The sequence below is a fragment of the Dryobates pubescens genome, chromosome 27 (genome assembly GCF_014839835.1).
Source record: "Dryobates pubescens isolate bDryPub1 chromosome 27, bDryPub1.pri, whole genome shotgun sequence".
NCBI classification, from domain to species: Eukaryota; Metazoa; Chordata; class Aves; order Piciformes; family Picidae; genus Dryobates; species Dryobates pubescens.
Window position 1 is genome coordinate 12,362,658 of NC_071638.1, and position 18,511 is coordinate 12,381,168.

Here is an 18,511-nt window from a genome sequence, read left to right on the forward strand (position 1 = left end):
TCTCCCTTAACAAGCATCATTTCTGCTGCCAGATCTTCCTTCCCTTAAAAGAATGTCTGCTATGTATCACTAGACACTACAGACTTGCCTGTCAGGGTGGCCCAAGCAATGTGCAAGGAAAAGAGACAGCAGTTGCTCTTCTATTGGGCATCAAGGACAGCTGAGCTTCCAGTAACCAAAGCAGATGTAGCTCTTTGCCTCATACAGTGCAGCAAACCAAACTGGGGGTGTAAAAAGAGGCACCTTGCAGCCAGAACAAACCCAAACCCCAAGAAAGCATCAGGGCTGTAGGGTTTCTTATTTTTTTTTTTCCCTTGTCTTTTGAACTGTGTTCAGAATGGGCAAGCTGAGACAAACTCCCTTGATGGCAGAGCTGTGGGGTGGGGGAAGATACTGGGAGGCATAAAAAAACCCAACCACCCGAAACAACAAATCCCCAAACAAAGCTCAAATCCATTACAAGTCTATTTGGTCTCTGGTTATTACCATTAGCTTTCAGATCGGTGAATCACCTACCTCTCCAGCAGCACAAAACGATCCTGGAGAGGCTTCTGAGTAATGCAAACCATGTGATGAGTCCCTTTGCTTTCTCCCTACAGTGTAAGGAACAGTCCTTCACCTTCCACCCCAAAACTGCTACCAAACACCCCTCCCTTTTGTAATTACAGATGCTTCAGCCTTTGCTTTTTTACAGCACCCTTCGAGCTGGAATTCTGCACTGTGAGAGTTACATAGATATAAATATATGTATGAACCTTTGCCATATATACACATACATATATATATATATATATATACACACATACCTATATAGATATATATATGTATTTTTCCCCTCCTGACTGCCATCCTACTCCACTCTTTCATTTCTTTGCTAGAGGGAGGGAAACCATCAACATCAGTCTATGGCAGAGGTTTGTCACATTTATTTTTCTCCTCTCTGGAGCACTTAGGTGATTGGTTTTGGTCCATGTTCCAGCAGTTAACAGCCACTCGCAGGACTCTCTGTGAGCCCAAGCTCTGCTGGGGTGATACCCCAGCCAACACATGCAGGGTGTCTCGTCTTCACTTGACTGATATGTGTGGTGAATCATTTTGGTTACTTCCAACACATTTCCCAGCGGCAGCACATGTAAATTGAGCTGAGCAAACTGGAACCCTTGAGCAAATCCCTTCTGTGATGCTATTGTTTTATGCAGTGTTATGTCATGAGACTTGCACAGAAAATAAGAGTGCTCTGTTTCCATAGGAAAGCCTTCCAAAACAAAAAAACCCCAACAACCAAAAAAGCATAATCTGATGTCTTGTCCTATATGAGATAAGGAAAGTCAAACTGCCTGTTTATTAGGGGAAAAAAAACCCCAACAACCCCCCCCAAAACTGAAACAAACCAAAAAGAAAGAACGAACTCAAGGGAAACTTTGTAGGAACAGTGAAGTAGTGCGTAAGTCCAGGCTTTCTCCCCTTTACTTTTCTGCCAGCACCACTTCTGCCTGTTAGTTTCTTTTGTTAAGGTGCTTCAGGTCCTGCGTGGTCTTCAAGCTAAGCGGCGACCCCCAAGTACTGCTTCTGTGTTGTTGCTTCCCCTCCCACACGGTGCCAGCCATGCCGTGGCCCCCTTCAGCACTCATCTTCTTGGTATATTTGTTCATCCAGTTCCTGGGATTCAAGGTGCTCGAGGCGGTCCGTTCGGCCACTCATAATCTCATCTGGGGTCTTCATGAACCTGCAAAACAGAGACCCAAGCAGATCTTCAGTGGGCTCAGCTTTTACATTCACCAAGACATTAAGACCCCCAAATCATCTTCACTGTAGCCTCCCAATGCCTTACTATTTCTGAGATTCTTTCCAGTCTACTGCTTCTGCCCTGTTCAATCCCTTGGAAGGAAGGAAACAAACAAAATTACAGGCCCGGTGAAAAGCCAGATTTGCACCAACCCCCTCCCCCCAGTCTCTTCCAAAGAATGATATTTACTGCTCCCACATACTGTTTGCTGTTGTCACATAAGATGGTAGCATGCCACAGGTGCACTCCTTTGTGGTGTCTGGTGACAGGAACATTAAAGAAAGAACTTTATGGCCAGCACATTTCAAAGCAAAAGCACTTGCAAGTGATGGAGAGGCCTGGTTTGTGCAGGTGAGGAATACGAAACACCAAAGAACCAGTGGTGGAAAAAGGCAAGGGCTAAGTCAGAAGAAGTCCTGGGAAATGGAAAAGAAAAATCTTCTGGGCTAGAGAACTGTAAGCAAAGACAGTCTCTTCCTGTGTGACTGCAGCAAGCGTCACTGTGAGGAAGCAGCATCCTCCCTAAATGAATGCCATGGCTCCCAGCACTGATGTCTTGATGCAGAAGGTCTGCAGGGGGCTAGAAACAGAAACTGCCTCTGGGGAGGCATGGCAGCAGTAGGAAGTGGGAAAGGACATCCACCAGCCTGCAGATCAAGTCTTGCTTTTGCCAGGATGCTTTTGTGTACACAGAAAAGCTCTGGGTTTGCTTTCCGAGTTCAGTGGTGTAGGAAGAGAGCACGGCACAGGAAGGATGAGGGTTTAAACACCAGGTTTTCTTACATGTACTTCTGGAGAACTTAGGAGGAAAGATATTTGTGCTGGAAGTGTTACAACATTTCACAGCCTTTCATTAACGATGTACTGGCTGACATTCAGCAGTACAAAATGTGTTAATCAGAGGAGCTAATTTTATTTCAGGTTGATGATATGCTCAGTATCCCTGGCCCCAATGAAAACAAACCCAGGAGCCTAGTAACAGGAGCCTCGTTACTATCAGTGACCCAGAAAAATCACTGCTGAAGCTCATGGGCAAGATTTGCTTCCTCCTCTGCCGCTGAGGTTATAAACCTGACGGCTTTTCATTGGAAAATGGGAAGTCTCTCAACAAATGCATAGCACAGCCTGGAAATAACCTTTCACTAATTTTGGAAATCATGTGCACATATGCATTTAGGGGGGAAAAAAAAAAGGGGCTGTGAGTCACTGCTGTGTCACTCCCATTTGTATGCTAGAGGAGTGCTGCTGATACTAATGGTGTTACGCTGGTGAAAAACTGGCATTCAGGAGTGGTGAATCAGTGACAATGCACCAACGCCTAGGGGCCAGGCCGTGCCCTGATTTAAACCCTCTGCTCATCTTCTTCAGCTCACATCAGGATGAAATCAAACCAGAGTGGTCCCACAGCCCTCACTACCTTTTGTGTGCTCTGTTTCCTAAGCCATGTAGGAAATGGGCTGCTGTGAACTGCACCACAGTACTTCAGGTATTCTTTCTGATCTGTGTTTAAGTCTTGTCCAAGGAACTCAAAGCATGGGTATTTATTTGTGATAAAATTTGACTACATTTTTAAACTAATTACTTCTACAGAACTGCAAGCTACTGAGGAAAGAGGATCTGTGACCTCCTTTGTTGCCAAGACACTCTGGCAACCTAAAAGAAATCCTTCTCTGACTCCATTTTCCTTGAAGCTCTGCACGTATCTGCCGATGACAACTGCTTGCATGTTACTTATGAAGTCACAGTTCTGATTATTTCTGTGCTTGTGAGAAATAGCCAAGAAAGGCACATTAATGGCTTGATTTTTTGCAGCTGTTCTTTTTCTCTTCAGCTATAAATAGGTCTAAGAAAACAACATCAATATTTGTTATTGGAAATTGTGCAGAAAAATGCTTTGGGTGTTGTTCCCCCCCCCCAGTTTCCAAAGGAAATAAGGTTTGTATGCTCATGTTTTATGCTTCCTGGTGACCTTTCAATCTGTTGGTCAACTTTGGCCAAGTCTGACAGAGGAAGTGAGGTCTCCAAGGGTATTTAGTTGCTACAGTTTTGAGGAAAGAGGCAGCCTGGTTGGGAAGAGATGGACTCCTGTTACATTTGTGCCCCCACTGAAGGGACAGCATCCAAGCACTGTTCAGCATCACAGAATCCCCCCAGGCCTGTGCAGTCTTCACACAAGGCCACAGCGATCCAGGTTCCCTTGGTACTACTGCTGACAGGGCAACCTTGTTTTATCTTAAAAAATACATTCTACCTTAACACCATAAAATTAGTAAAATTGTGCAGTTGGTTCTGCCTTTGATTCCCTCTTCCCTTCACTCTCTTCCCTCTTTAAGAGCTGACATAAGATATTCCATAGAAACCTTTCCAGATGTAGATAGCTGCAGTGCTAATGCAGTTCTCTTAGCTGGTTAAGAACACAAACTCCAGCCCAGTGCCTCCCGACTGATACCATGTGGCAGTTTTAGGCTCAAGCCTAGGAAAATTTTCTACAGATTGAATAGAAAGTGGTAGAATGTAAATAAATTGCCACTGGATGCAAAAGGGAAAATAATGATAAGGCCTAAATAATCCCTGACATAAAGTTAGTTGCATAAACTAAGTCTCTTTTCAGCTTCTTCGCTCTGGCTGGTGGCTTCTGCTTAGCTGTTGCTGACCTTGGCTGTGTTTCTTTGTTGAGGCTAAGTACTAAGAAGCTACTCTCTGGCTCTTCTCTCTCATTTCCCTTGTACCGGGGGAAGGGAGCAGAGACGGGGAAGCTGTTGGTAACCCCCTGCTTTTGTCCAGGGGGATTCTTGTGTTGTTTATGAATTGTAAATATATGTGAATATTGTATATTTTGTACATATTCACTGCATTCCACATTTCTAGATTTTAGTGTGCTTGTAAATATTAGTTCATTTGCTTTTCAGCTGAGCTGGTCTGGCAGTTTTATTTTGGGGGGTAGTTTCAGTCCACGAGAGACCAATTCCAAACACATGCTGACATCAAAGCAGCCCTTGGTGCTCAGCGCTCTGTAGGTCAGGTGTATGCACTACATTCACTGGTCTTGCTTGAAGAGAGCTGGAGTGCCCTCACACTCTGCCAGTCACACTCAAGTCTGTACAAGCAATTCCCTGCTTTAATGCTGTTTCAGGCTCTGTTCCCTAAATTCCTGGTTGTATCCTCCCATCCCATGCATTTGATGAGCAGCTCTTGCAGGTCCCTCTCTTCCTTGCAGGCAGCACCAGTGAAAACATGGTCATCAGCACTTCTGTTATGCTGATGCACTTGAGGAAATGCCTGCTCCCTGCTTAGCTTTCACTGGCAGCTGTGTTTGAGAAGTCAATTTGGAGCAAGTTTCTAGCAGTTTGGCTGAGATATGAATCATTTAGCCAAGGTCTTAAACAATGGCACAGCCTGCTTGAAGCCAGGGTAAAAGATGTTGAGTCCACTGCCACAGGTCCCTGTTTGCCTACAGCGCTGCAGTTGCCCTGAAAGCTAGGGAGCACTGCTCTAGGCAGCTTCCACAAATGGGTGCCCATTGTCACCTGTGTTACAGCTCTCACAACCAAGCATCCCCCACACAATTCCCTTCCCCATCTTCAACCCCTGAGCTGTGTGTTAGAAAGGGATGGCAAAGAAAAGAACAAATTACCTGAACAAAAGCCTTTGTCCTGGCTCCTTCCGGATGATATTTAGTTTGTAGTAGTGGCGTAGGGCTCTGGACATTTTCTCATAAGTCATATTTGTTCTATTCTGTTTTTTTCAAAAGAAAATGGAAAAACAGGGTGAGATGATTCGTGAGAAGCTTCCCAAGCCTCAAAAGGAGTTGCAGAACTATGGCAGCTTGCTAAAGTAACTTGAGTTGGTTCAAGAAATTACATGTTCCATGCTTTTGCTGTTCACAGGCCCATCCTGCCCCTCCAGCCCTCATCACCAAATTTTTACAGGCCTCTTCTCACTCAGGGCAATTTGAGCAAGAAAGTCTAACAAAAACTCAGAGCGAGGTTTTTCTGCAGTCTCTTGGATCACAGGTAACAAAAGACTTCATCAGCCACAGAGGAGACAGTAGATGGAGGGAGACGTTCATGCCTAGTGGGATGTGACAGGCCTGTTCTTCACAGGACCACAGGATGGAGGGGTTGGAGGGGACCTCTGGAGATCATCAAGTCCAACCCTCCTGCCAGAGAATCTAGCACAGGTCACAGAGGAACACAGCCAGATGGGTCTTGAAAGTCTCCAGAGAAGGAGACTCCACAACCCCTCTGGGGAGCCTGTTCCAGTGCTCTGTGACCCTCCCAGTGAAGAAGTTCCTCCCCATGTTGAGATTGAACCTCCTGTGCTGTAGTTTCTATCCACTGCCCCTTGTCCTATCACAGGGTGCAAGTGAGCAGAACCTGTCCCCTCCTTGACCCCCAGCCCTCAGATATTTAGAAACATTTATTAAATCCCCTCTCAGTCTTCTCTTCTCCAGACTAAACAGCTCCAGGTCTCTCAGCTTCTTCTTGTAGGGCAGTGCTTCAGTCCCTTCATCACCCTGGTAGCCCTCTGTTGGACTCTCTTGAGCAGATCCCTGTCCCCCTGAACTGGGAAGCCCAAAACTGGATGCAATATTCCTGGGCAGAGTAGAAGGGGAGGAGAACCACCTTTGGTAGGAGCCTGACAACAGTGCTGAACAGACTGAGCCTGTCAGCAATCCCTGCTGAGATCACTGCTCCTCTGGGATTCCCCTCCATTATCCAGTTAATGCTTACAGAGCACTGTGGAGACCCAGCTGTTCCTCCCCTTGTTACATGGGTGTAAATCAAGAAGCCCATTAGGTTGTACTTCTGCTTCTGTGACAGAGCCTTCCCTTCATTCTGGGAGCTGCTAACCCCAAGGGCCATGGCCAGAGCACTTCAGGGGGCTTAAGGCATGGCCCTGCTGAAGCTGAGTGTCAAAAGGCAGAAGTGATCAGGCAGTGGTGGACCTGTATGTGGGCAGCCTCCACTTGGGGTAGCAGGATCAGTCCTTTAGGCTATATCTACCATGAAGTTTTCTTGTAGTATGAGGAACACAGGTGACTATGCTGGCAAAGATGCTCCCAGCAGAGTCAGCTGTAGGAGCAAAGCTGTGTTTGCAGGAGCAGAAGGCAGCTGCCTTGCCATGGGCAAAGCATGCCAAACCAGCAGAAGCATGCTTGTGCTCTGCCAGCCTTCATGCTGGCTTGGCACAGCTCTGTCTGTCCAACACCATGCAGAAGCCTATAGTGGTGACCCAGCTGAAGTGAACTGTCTGCCTGTCTAAACCAGCCCTGAAGAGCAGACCTCCTCTGGCTTGCCCTGACCACAGCAGCTCTGTTAAGGGAGGCCATATAAGGAGCTGCTGTGACAAAATGCAGGCTCCACTCACTGAACTACCAGGTGTGCTTCTGCAATTCCTGACGTGCTAAAAGGCCACTGAGTTTCCCAAGTGGCTGCTGTTCTGAAGTAGTTTTAGACATGAAATGTGAAGCAGGACAAGGCCTGGTTATTAGCATGGAGGTTGGGTAAGGGCAGAACTCTCCATTTCCCCAGTGTTGCAGCCCAAGCCCTCTGAGACAGATGACAAAATCTTCACCTTACTAAGCCTCTAGCTTTGTATGCAGAATCACAGAGGAACTGAGATTGGAAGGCACCTCTGGAGCTCACCTAGCCCAGTCCCTCTACTCAAACCAGGGTCAGAGACAGCTGCTCAGGACTGTGTCCAGTTGGATTTTGAACATCTCCAAGAACAGAGACTGCACAGTCTCCTCTGGGCAGCCTGCTCCAGTGTTTTACCATCTTTCTAATGAAACAGTCACAGTCCCACAGGAAATACAATGAGGGGCAATGTACAGTCCCACACCTACCCAGGTCATCTCTCCCCACATGAAGGACTTACATTGTCCCTTGTTAAGTTTCATGAAATTCCCTAGTCCATTTCTCCATTCTGTCCAGGTCCCTCTGGATGGCAGCACAACCCTCTGGTGGAACACCCAACTCTTCCCAGTATGTCCAAGGCCTTGCTGAGGCTGTGCTCTGTTCCATCATCCAGGTCATTAATGCAGATGCTAAAGAGTATTGGCCCCCTGGAGTCACATCACTACTGACTGGATTTGGTGCTGAATGACAGAGCTCAGAGGGTTGTAACCAATGGTACAGGTCTAGTTGGAGGCCCCCAGGGTCAGTACTGGCTCCAGTCATGTTCAACATCTTCATCAAGGGCCTGGATGAAGGAGCAGAGTGCAAATGTACTCTCAGCAAGTTTGCTGATGGCACACAGCTGGGGGGAATGGCTGACACCCTGCCAGGCTGTGATGCCTGGACCTGGATGGATTGCTGCACAGGGGTGAACCTTGTGAAGTTCAGCAAGGGCAAGTGTAGAGTCTTGTACCTGGGGAGGAACAACCCCCCTGCAGCAGGACAGGTTAGGAAGTGATCTGCTGGAAAGCAACTCTGTGAAGGACCTGGCAGTACTGGTGGGCAACAAGTTCACCATGAGCTAACAACATGCCCTCATGGCCAAGGCGGCCAATGGTGTTCTGGGGTGCACTAAGAGTGTGGCCAGCAGGCCAAGGGAGGTTTTCCTCCCCCTCTATTCTGCCTGTGTGAGGGGGCACATGGAATATTGTGTTCAGTTCTGGGCTCCCCAGTTCAAGAGAGACAGGGAAATACAGGAGAGTTCAATGGAGGGCCATGAAGATGGTGAGGGTACTGGGGCATCTCTCTTACAGAGTGAGGCTGAGAGACCTGGGACTCTCTAGCCTGGAAAAGACAAGACAGAGGGGATGTGACCGATGCTTACCAGTATCTAAAGGGTGGAGTTCATGAGGATGGGGCTGGGCTATTTTCAGTGCTGCCCAGTGATAGGACAAGGGGCAATGGGTACAAATCAGAACATAGTTGGTACGACTTGAACTTAAGGAAAAGCTTCTTCATTTTGAGGGTGGTGGAGCATTGGAACAGGCTGCCCAGAGACGTTGTGGAGTCTCCTTCTCTGGAGACTTTCAGCACCCACCGAGACACAATCCTGTGCAACCTGCTTTAGGTGAACCTGCTTTAGCAGAGGGATCGGACTAGATGATCCCCAGAGATCCCTACCAAACCTTACCACTCTGTGACTCAGCCCAGTGGTTCAGCCATTTACCTCACTATAATTCTTGTCTGGGTCATCCTTTTTGCTACTGTGTGAGGATGTTTTGGGAGACAATCTGAAAAGCCTTTGTAAAATCAAGATAAGCTACAACCACCATACTCCCTGCATCCACTGAGCTCATGATGTCATTGTAGATAGGTATCACAGTGGTCAAGCATGACTTCCCTTTTGGAAATTCATGCTGACTACTCCTGTATTCATCACAAACCCACAGAGATAGCTGTACATAGCTGTACATACTCAGCCCTAAACTGCAAAAAATCAGTAACTGCTTCCCAGAGAACAAAGCAGAGTTACTATTTCTGACAAGGAAATCCATAATCCTGTAGTATCTGGGGAGTGCCACAGCACAGTCTGTGAAAACTGAATCCTTGAATGGCTCAGGTTGGAAGGGACCTCCGAGATCATCTAATCTCCAACCTCTCATGGGCAGGGACACCTCTCATGCACCTCTCAGCTGCTCAAGGCTTCATCTAACCTGGCTCTGAACAACCCCAGGCAGGAGACATACACAGCCTCCCTGGGCAGCCTATTCCAGAGTCTCACCATCCTCACACTGAAGAACTTATTCCTAAGATCCAATCTAACCACCACACCTAGGAAACTAATGAATTAACTGCTTATTTTGTGGCTTTTGATGTATTACATCTGGTACCGATGCCCCTTCTCCTACATCAAACACAGAATCACAGAATGGCTCAGGTTGGAAGGGACTTCAGAGATGATCTACTCCAGCCTCCCCAACATGGCAAGGAATGCCTCTTAACTAGACTCAGCTGCTCAAGGCCTCATCCAGCCTGGCCTTTAACCACCCTGGGCAGCCTATTCTAGAGTCTCACCACCCTCATACTGAACAACTTCTTCCTCAGATCCAGTCTAACCCTGCTCTCCCTCAGCTTCAAACTATCCCTCCTTGTCCTGTCTCTAGACACCCTCAGGAAAAGTCCCTCTGCAGCCTTCCTGGAGGATCCCTGCTCTATGCTCCCTCTGGAGTCTTCTCCAGGCTGAACAAGCCCAGCTGCCTCAGCCTGTCATGGCAGAGGTGCTCCAGCCCTTGGATCATTTTTTTGTCCTCCTCTGGACTCACTCCAACAGCTCTGTATCCTTCTGCTGGGGACCCCAGACCTGGAGGCAGGATTGGAGGTGGGGTCTCAGCAGAGCAGAGTCAAGGGGCAGAATCCCCTCTCTTCCCCTGCTGCCCACACTCCTCTGGCTGCAGCCCAGCACACAGCTGCCTTCTGGGCTGCTTGAGGGCACTGCTGGCTCCTGGGGAGCTTCTCAGCAACCAATGCCCCCAAGTCTCTTTCTTCAGAGCTGCTCTCAATGCAGGTGCAGACAGGAACACAGATACAAAGTTCCTGCCCAGCTGTATTACAGAGCTTCTTGCAGACCACATCTCAGCTGAACTTACTTAGCATAGGGTTTCAGGCAGAAATGAGCTGCCTTGAGAGAGATGGACCCTTGATTCTTGGACTCTTTGCAGTTACATCCATTTACAACTAAGTGAGTTGAAACCAACCCAACAGGTTGTCTAGATGAAAGGTGGGTTTAAAGCTGGATGGTTTCTATTTCTCATGTGTACAGCATGAAAGATCACAGTGTTCCAGCAGCAGTTTATGTGCAGATGCTTTCTTCCTTCTCCCTCTGTTCATGAGTGCATCCTGTGAGAACACAAAGGGTGAAGGGGCACAGAAGCAAGCCTGCTTTGCTTCCTTACCTTGTGGTTTCCCCACAGCCGGGCCAGCCCGTTGGGATCCACTATCCGAAAGATTTTGGATTCCTTGTCCTCCCATCGGATGAAATTCTCGTACCGGCTGTCAGAAAGCAGCTGATAAACATAGTCCCAGAGCAACCTACAGTCTGTGGAGAGAGGCAAGACAATAGTGACTTCTGCCTTTGGATTCATTCTGGACACCTCTGGGTGTGTGGTGAAAGGACAGTTGGGAGCAGGGCTGAAACGGCATTTGGCCTCTTCTGATGTGTCATAGCCATAGAATCATAGAATCCTTTTGGTTGGAAAAGACCTTTAAGATCATCCTTCCTACCATGCTGTAACTTGACCAAGGTGAGAGCTAAAGCATGTCCCTCAGCACCACATCTCTGCAGCTCTGAACCACCTCCAGGGATGGGGATTCAACCACCTCCCTGAAGAGCCTGTTCCAGTCTTTCAGAACTCTTTTCAGTGAAGGAGTTTCTTCTAATGTCCAACCTACACCTCCCCTGGTACAACTTGAGGGCATTTCCTCTTGTCCTGTCAGTTTTCCTTGGGAGAAAAGACCAACCCTATCTGGCTTCAGTCTCCTTTCAGAGGGTTGTAGAGAGGCTGAAGTTTTCCCCTCAACCTCCTCTTCTCCAAGCTGAACAACCCCCAGTTCCCTCAGCTGCTCCTCACCAGCCCTGTTCTCCAGACCACAAGCTTTGTTGCCCTCTCTGGACATGGCTCCAGCTGGGGTTCACTCTGCAGGCCAGGTCCTACAAGCCTTTAAGCCCTTTGCCCTCCTTTTCTCTGCCTGACCTAATGTTGACCAAGGCCTTTACCAGTGGACAAGCTGTGTGAGGTGACCTGCTGCTCTTAGCTGAGTGTTCACTGTTGGACTGCTGCACACAAACCCACCTCTGCCGGCCCTGCTGCCCTTGCTCACTGCTTCACTGGGGAAATTAAGAACCCTGCAACCTGCTCTCCCTGCTCAAGGCTGCTCCTTCCTTCAGTGGATAAAGAACTGGCTTCAGGGCTGCACCCAAAGAGTGGCTGTCAATGGGTCCGGGTCCATGTGGAGGCCAGTGACAAGTGGAGTCCCTCAGGGATCAGTACTGGGACCAGTCTTGTTTAGTATATTTGTTGATGGCATGGACAGTGGCACTGAGGCACCCTCAGCAAGTTTGCTGACAACACCAAGCTGTGTGGTTGGTGCAGATGCCACACTGGAGGGAAGGGATTCATCCAGAGGGACCTGGACAGCCTGGAGAGCTGGGCCCAAGCCAACCTCATGAAGTTCAACAAGACCAAAGGTCCTGCAGCTGGGTCAGGGCAATCCCAAGCACCGATATAGGCTGGGCAGGGACTGGCTTGAGAGCAGCCCTGAAGAAAAGGACTTGGGGGTGTTGGTGGATGAGAAGCTCAGTATGAGCCACCAGTGTGCACTTGCAGCCCAGAAAGCCAACCAGAGCCTGGGCTGCATCAAGAGAAGTGTGGCCAGCAGGTTGAGGGGGAGGTGATTCTCCCCTTCTACTCCACTCTGGTGAGACCCCACCTGCAGTACTGTGTCCAGTTCTGGAGTCTCTATTACAAGAAGGATCTAGAGGTGCTGGAACCTCTATCCAGGCCTTCCCTGTCCAGAGAAGGGCCAAGAGGATGATCAGAGGGCTGGAGCTCCTCTGCTATGGAGACAGACTGAGAGAGTTGGAGGTGTTCAGTCTGGAGAAGAGAAAGCTCCAAGGAGACCTTATTGTGGCCTTCCAGTATCTGAAGCGGGCTACAAGAAAGCTGGGGAGGGACTTTTTAGGGTGTCAGGGAGTGATAGGACTGGAGGGAATGGAGCAAAACTATAAATTGGTAGATTCAGATTGGATGTTAGGAAGAAATTCTTCACCATGAGGGTGGTGAGACACTGGCACAGGTTGCCCAGGGTGGTGGTGGAAGCCTCATCCCTGGAGATTTTTAAGGCCAGGCTGGATGTGGCTGTGAGCAACCTGCTGTAGTGTGAGGTGTCCCTGCCCATGGCAGGGGGGTTGGAACTTGATGATCCTTGAGGTCCCTTCCAACCCTGAGAATTCTGTGATTCTATGACTCTTGTGCAACATGAAGAGTCTAAAGCATGGGCAATGTCCCAGCTTGCCTTGGGACACTTCATGTGTTAGGCAATTGACACCTAACATTTTTCAGTTTGCTTTTTGTTTTATTTCTTTAAGGTTTCTGAAAAAAACAACCCAAAACAACAAAACCCAAACAACAACAAAAAGAACCCAAGTATTATAATTACTTGAGTGCTATTGAGAGGTTAAATACTTTCTATTTGGATAATTGAATTCAAATTTCCTCTTGGCAAACACTCCTCAGGTCGCTAATTAAAGGTCTAACAGATACTTAGGTTTTACTTTAGTGTTTTTCAGTTTCATGGCAGTCTCTTGAGACGGAGGAAGCCAAGAGCTGAGCTGCTCCTACTTCCTGCTTGCAATGTGTGTGTGTGTGCACAGCACAGCGTAGTAACTGGCAGCTATGAAATATGGCAAGTGAGCTGCACAGAGCTGGGGCTTCTGCTGCTGGCAGAAACAACAGAGGCTGTACAGCTCAGCTCTCCAGAGCCCTAAGATGGCTGTAAAGTTGCATTCTACTTTGAAATCCAAAGCAGTCTTTGAGAGAGGGCTTGTTAGAGTGGTTAAAGAGCAGGCAACCAAAAACATTTCCAAGTGTATAATTACAGCTCCTACTGGTGGGGATGGCAGACCCCTAATACCCTCTCTACAGAGGCTCCTGGAGGAGTTTCAAGGAGCTGATGGCTCCTTGACAGCAGCCATGTGCATTGAGCCAGGGCTGCACGTTTCACCTTGAATCTGGTTGGATGTAATGGTGCTGATGCTTATCCATTGCTCCCTGCCTGCAAGGTGCGCCCTCCTTCACGAAAGCAAGACAACACAACAAAATCCAGCCTGAGATGCCTGGGTGGTGAATTACTGGACTAACACCTGAGCTTCAGACTTGAAGGAGAGGTAGCATTGAAATGCATATTTGTTTTTTGTTGTTCACTTAATTTTTAGAACGGATTCAGGCTAAGCTTGAATATAAATATTCCTCACACGAGAAAAAAAACCTCAGATCTGCATCTTGAGATCTTCACAAGAGAAGTCCTAAATGATCAAGGGCTCCATCTCATATTCTAAACTGACTGAGCTGCTCAGACTTGCAGAGTTATTTAGTAGGCTGATGGAATTCACAAAAAACCCACCACCACCCAACCACCCAAGCGTCTTGGACCTCTTGTTTGCTTCCCAAAGAAAACACAAAACTCCTGACGCTTCTGCTTGGCTCCTACAACCACTTAAAAAACTTGTCTGCAAAAACTGCACTTCTCTGTCAGCAACTTGAGGTATCTGACTGAGCTGCAACAACTGACCGAGCTGGCATGCATCAGTGCAACCGTGGCAACTGTCTCTCCAGCCACTGCAAACAGGAAAGCAAAAGCATTAGATCTAAACACCAGTAGGAAAGCTTTAGGCTCACTTCATTTCTTCTCACCTCTGCTGAGAGCTATGAGCATGCACACTGAAGTCATTATGGACCAGCTGATGCTTGGCAGCACAATTTAGGAGATGTCTGAGCTCTGTTTGCAGAGGACCTAAATCACTTTGCCTTTTTTCAGGTCTCACATGGGAGACCCTGAGGAATTTGAGCAAAGGCACTCAGGGTTTGTTTCTTTCTAACCACACATAGGTGTCTTTCTCCATAGAATGCCCAGTAAATACCCAGGAGGTTCTGGAGGGGCATCCCTGACTGACAGAGGAGTAACAGCTAAATAATTACTAGGCCAGTAGAGGCCATCTTTAGTAGCAGAATAGAATCTCTAGGTCAAACACTGTCAACTGGCTGCAGCGGGGGTTGGACTAAATGACCTTCGGAAGTCCCTTCTAACCCAGACCATTCCATGATTCTATGAACTCTTAGCAAGTGTAATGAATCTAGAGTAGAGCAGAGCCCTTTTGGAGTGCATTGCAAGCATATGAAACTGGTGAAACCCCAAGAAGGGGCAGTGCTAGAAAATGCTATTGAAAGGAGCTTCTCCCCTGGGAAAGGGGGCTGGTGAAGACAATACAGAAAGTCACATCCTCCAGGAAGGTCAGAAGTGTTCCCTGCATTGTCAGGAAGGAGAGAGAAATGGACAGAAGGGCTTGTGTATGGAGAGTTGTTTTGTAAGAGCAGATCACTTGTTTGAGCAAAGTCTGGGTGGTATGAAAGACTCCATGAAGACTAAATCACTTCCTTGGCTGTCAGAAGGGCCTCCAAAGGAGCAGTCACATGGGGGTACTCTCCACAGGGGGTATGTTGGCTGGTGAGCAATGGCAAGAAAGAACAAGGATGCTGCTGAGGCCACTGGTAGTTGAGTCACATTTTCAAGCGGGGAGAGTCAGGGCTGGTACCTGAATTGTTTGAGCATGTTGCAATTTCCTGCCTTTGGCTAAAATAAGCTTACTTAGAAAGTAACTCTCGCTGTAGGAGAAGGAACCATTTCCCCCAGCACACCCAGCTGAAGTGGGAAAGTGGTTAAGGAGTCCAGCAGAGTGGCAGGGCTCCTGGAAGCTGGGCTTTCCATATCCCACCACCTTCTCAGCAGTACTACTGGGCAAGGCTGAACTGTGTGGCTGGGAATGAGGGCAAACTCTACCTTCAAAGTGGAGAGCCATGGCTGCAGCTTTCTGCAGCCATGCTTCTGGAAGGAGTTTTATAGTTATGCACTAGGTAGTGATAAGATGTGCAGTACTTAGCTGGCTCTCAAAATGTGTCCCATAAGCACTGCCTTATATGTGTAAGTGGCAGCAGTTTCCTATGCCTGCTAGTAACAGCCATGGATTGTACAGTCCCAAGGTTGGCAGAGCTGAAGTAAAGCCTTTGGTGCTGCCTGCCCACTCAGTCTCCTGGATGCTGCTTGGCTGCCAGGGTTGACATTAGGCAGAGCAAAAAAGGACAGCTGCTCTACCCTGGGGAGGGTGTGAGACAGGAGACAGAGTGGTTGGGGTTTCAGGAGTAGGAAGACATTTCTCCCAAAACACCAACTGCTGGCTTTAAACCCTTCCAATAGCAGCCTCCTTGCTCTAGTTTTAACCCCTGCTTTCAGGTGGCAGAAGCACCCAAGCTTCAGCCACTCCTCTTTGTCACAGTAAAATTGCTGTTCTCTGGCTGAAAAGCTCTGTTTACTGCCCACATTAACAGCATGGTTTGGTAATGTTGCAAACAAGGGGAGGCAGTAATATTGTCATTAAAAATCCCTTGTGACAGTCAAACAGACACTGTGTGAGAGGAAGCATGCATTACAGACCCTTCCTTTCAAACATCCTTCTGAGTCCATAGGCAAAACCTTCCCCACAGACAGCAAAACTGGCACATAAATATTTCCTAATGGCTACATGATAGCATTACATCCATCCCTTACCACTCAAATGGCATCTCAGTATGATGCATCCTGGGCTGCAGCAAAAGCAGCATGGCCAGCAGATGGAGAGAGGGGACTCTGCCACTTTACTTTGCTGTGGTGAGCCCTCACCTGCAGTGCTGCGTCCGGCTCTGGAGCCCTCAACACAGGAAGGACATGGACCTGATGGAGCAGGTCCAGATGACCACAAAAATGATGAGCGGGCAGGAGCAGCTCTACTACTACGAGGACAGGCTGAGGAAGCTGGGGTGTTCAGCCTAGAGAAGAGAAGGCCCTGGGGAGACCTAAAAGTAGCCTTCCAGTACGTGAAGGGGGCTCCAAGAAGGCTGCAGAGGGACTGTTTGCAAAGGCCTGCAATGGCAGGACCAGGGACAATGGTTTGATAAGAGAGAAGAGCAGATTTAGATTGGATGTTAGGAACAAGTTCTGCACCATGAGGCTGCTGGAACACTGCAATAGGTTGCCCAGGGAAGTAGGTAAGGCCCCATCCCTGGAGATATTCAAGGTCAGGCTCTACAAGACTGGGCAACCTGATCTAGTGGAGGATGCCCCTGCTGACCGCAGGGTAGTTGGACGAGATGGCCTTAGGAGCTCTCTTCCAACCCAACCCATTCTATGATTCTATGACCTTAGGTTCTTAGTCTTTTGACAGTTGTACAGTCATGATGAATGCTCTACAATCATCTGGCTGGCAGGCAGGCACAAGCTGGGTACTCTTGATGCTGCAGTACTGGGAGTCTTGTACCTGTGTTCCCTTAGACTACATCATGCACAGGCACACATGTGCTGAAAGCCTCTTTGGTTTGGAAGATAACATTGCCTAGCCCTGCAATATTTGCTACACACAAATGAGACCACTCTGGTTTAAGTGATGCCCTCAGGACAGAATCATGCTGGACACTAACATGACTTCAGGGAGGAAGAGACCCTGCCAAAATCACATTGTCATGCTCCCTCTGACACCAGCTGAGGCCTTACCCTATGCCAAATAGGTTAGCCTAACATTTCTCCAGCATGACATCATCTGAATGAAATGGTTCTGTGATTTCTACCAGCTGAGGAGCTCTCCCAAGCCCAGGCCCCTTTATTTTACAAGGTGATTTGTGCTAAGGCTGTATTTGTGTACAGCGAAGCAAGCAAAGGCTGTTCACAACTGAGACTAATGAACAGAGCTTCTCTAGAAGTCCTCTGCTGCTCTGGTTTGCTGAAGCACACCTGAAGTGTGGTTAGGATAGCTAACAAGGTGATGCTCATGCTACCAAAATGATGAACTGGTCAAATTCAGCTGTCCACAGGTGCTATTTGAAGGTCATGACCTCCCTTCCATCTGGTCCTCCCTTTCTCCTGCTGCTTACCTTGTGCAGGCTCCTTGTAAGATTTTGCTGTGAGCTTACTTAAATCACTTAAACAGAAGACAAAAGCCCTGCAGAAAACACACATGCAGCTGGCATTCTGCTGTATGAGAGCTGAATCAGCTTGCCAGAAGATCTACAGAATCCTGCAGCCAGCAAGAAGAAGCTGACAAGACTACACTGGCAGAGAAGGTGAGGGCAGGGAAGAAAGAGGGAGATGCTTAGAAAGTCCCATGGACCCTCAGCCTGTGATCATCCCCCTTGCTGGAGAAGATGAGTAAGTCTCAGAGGAGACCATGCTACTTGTTTAAGCTAGAACCAACAGATCACAAAGGTGACTGGAAGGCAACTCCTGAGTTCTGGTTTAGGCTTGCCATGGAGGTGAACTCCAGCTGCAGTTTAACCACATCCTGTACAGTGCAGCAGGCACAGCTTTGTAGATGACCCAAGTGGACCTTGGAGCTGTGTAACTGGCACACAAAGCTCATCAGGCTGGGTGGTACTGTTGTTTGTTAGAGGAGTATGGTGAGGACTACTCAATAAGAACTTACTCTCATCAAACAAATGGAGGTTGATAAGGCTGGTACCAAGGAGAGAGAAGACACATGGCTGGACCTTATCAAATCAGCTCTTCTGTTCTTGCTAGAAGCCTTTTCCATGGCAAAAGAAATCCTGGGAGAACAACTGACAGCACACTAAGACAGAAGGGCCTGCTGCAGTAAGATCACTGCTGTGTGGAGACACAACCCATCCTCAGTAGCTGCCTAATCCCATGGCACACTTATCTGAGCAGACAAAATGAAGCCAAAGTAGTAACCGAGTGTCATGATGAAGTGGTTAAACGGCACTGAGGACTGGGGGAACACTGATCTGGGGATGGGAGCAGTCCTGCTCATCCCTGAATCCTGATCCTGCTGATCCCTGTCCAGGTTATTGAGGGAAGAGAATTCTTTCTGGGGATGCTGACTGCTGTGGGAAGCAAGATGGGAAGCTGGTACAGTACAGCCAATGTTTCTATGTGGAGAAACCTCTTGACAGACAACTGTTTGTTCAGCTCAGTAAATTCAAGCTGGGGCTGAGGAGAGAGGTTGCCAGAT

General features: G+C 48.1%; 1 protein-coding gene across 2 annotated transcripts in view; it reads right to left on the reverse strand.

Annotated features, from left to right (window-relative positions):
- Window positions 1-1,018: 1,018 nt before the first annotated feature.
- The window catches only part of ETV6 (ETS variant transcription factor 6), a 149,203-nt gene continuing 131,710 nt past the window's right edge, over window positions 1,019-18,511 (reverse strand). For both annotated transcript variants that reach the window (XM_054173834.1, XM_054173833.1), the window contains exons 6-8: window positions 10,638-10,780; window positions 5,421-5,521; window positions 1,019-1,726 (exon numbers count right to left, since the gene is read on the reverse strand). In XM_054173834.1, coding sequence (XP_054029809.1) covers window positions 1,621-1,726; window positions 5,421-5,521; window positions 10,638-10,780 — 350 coding nt within the window. In that variant the 3' untranslated portion in view covers window positions 1,019-1,620. The remainder of the gene's footprint in view (window positions 1,727-5,420; window positions 5,522-10,637; window positions 10,781-18,511) is intronic.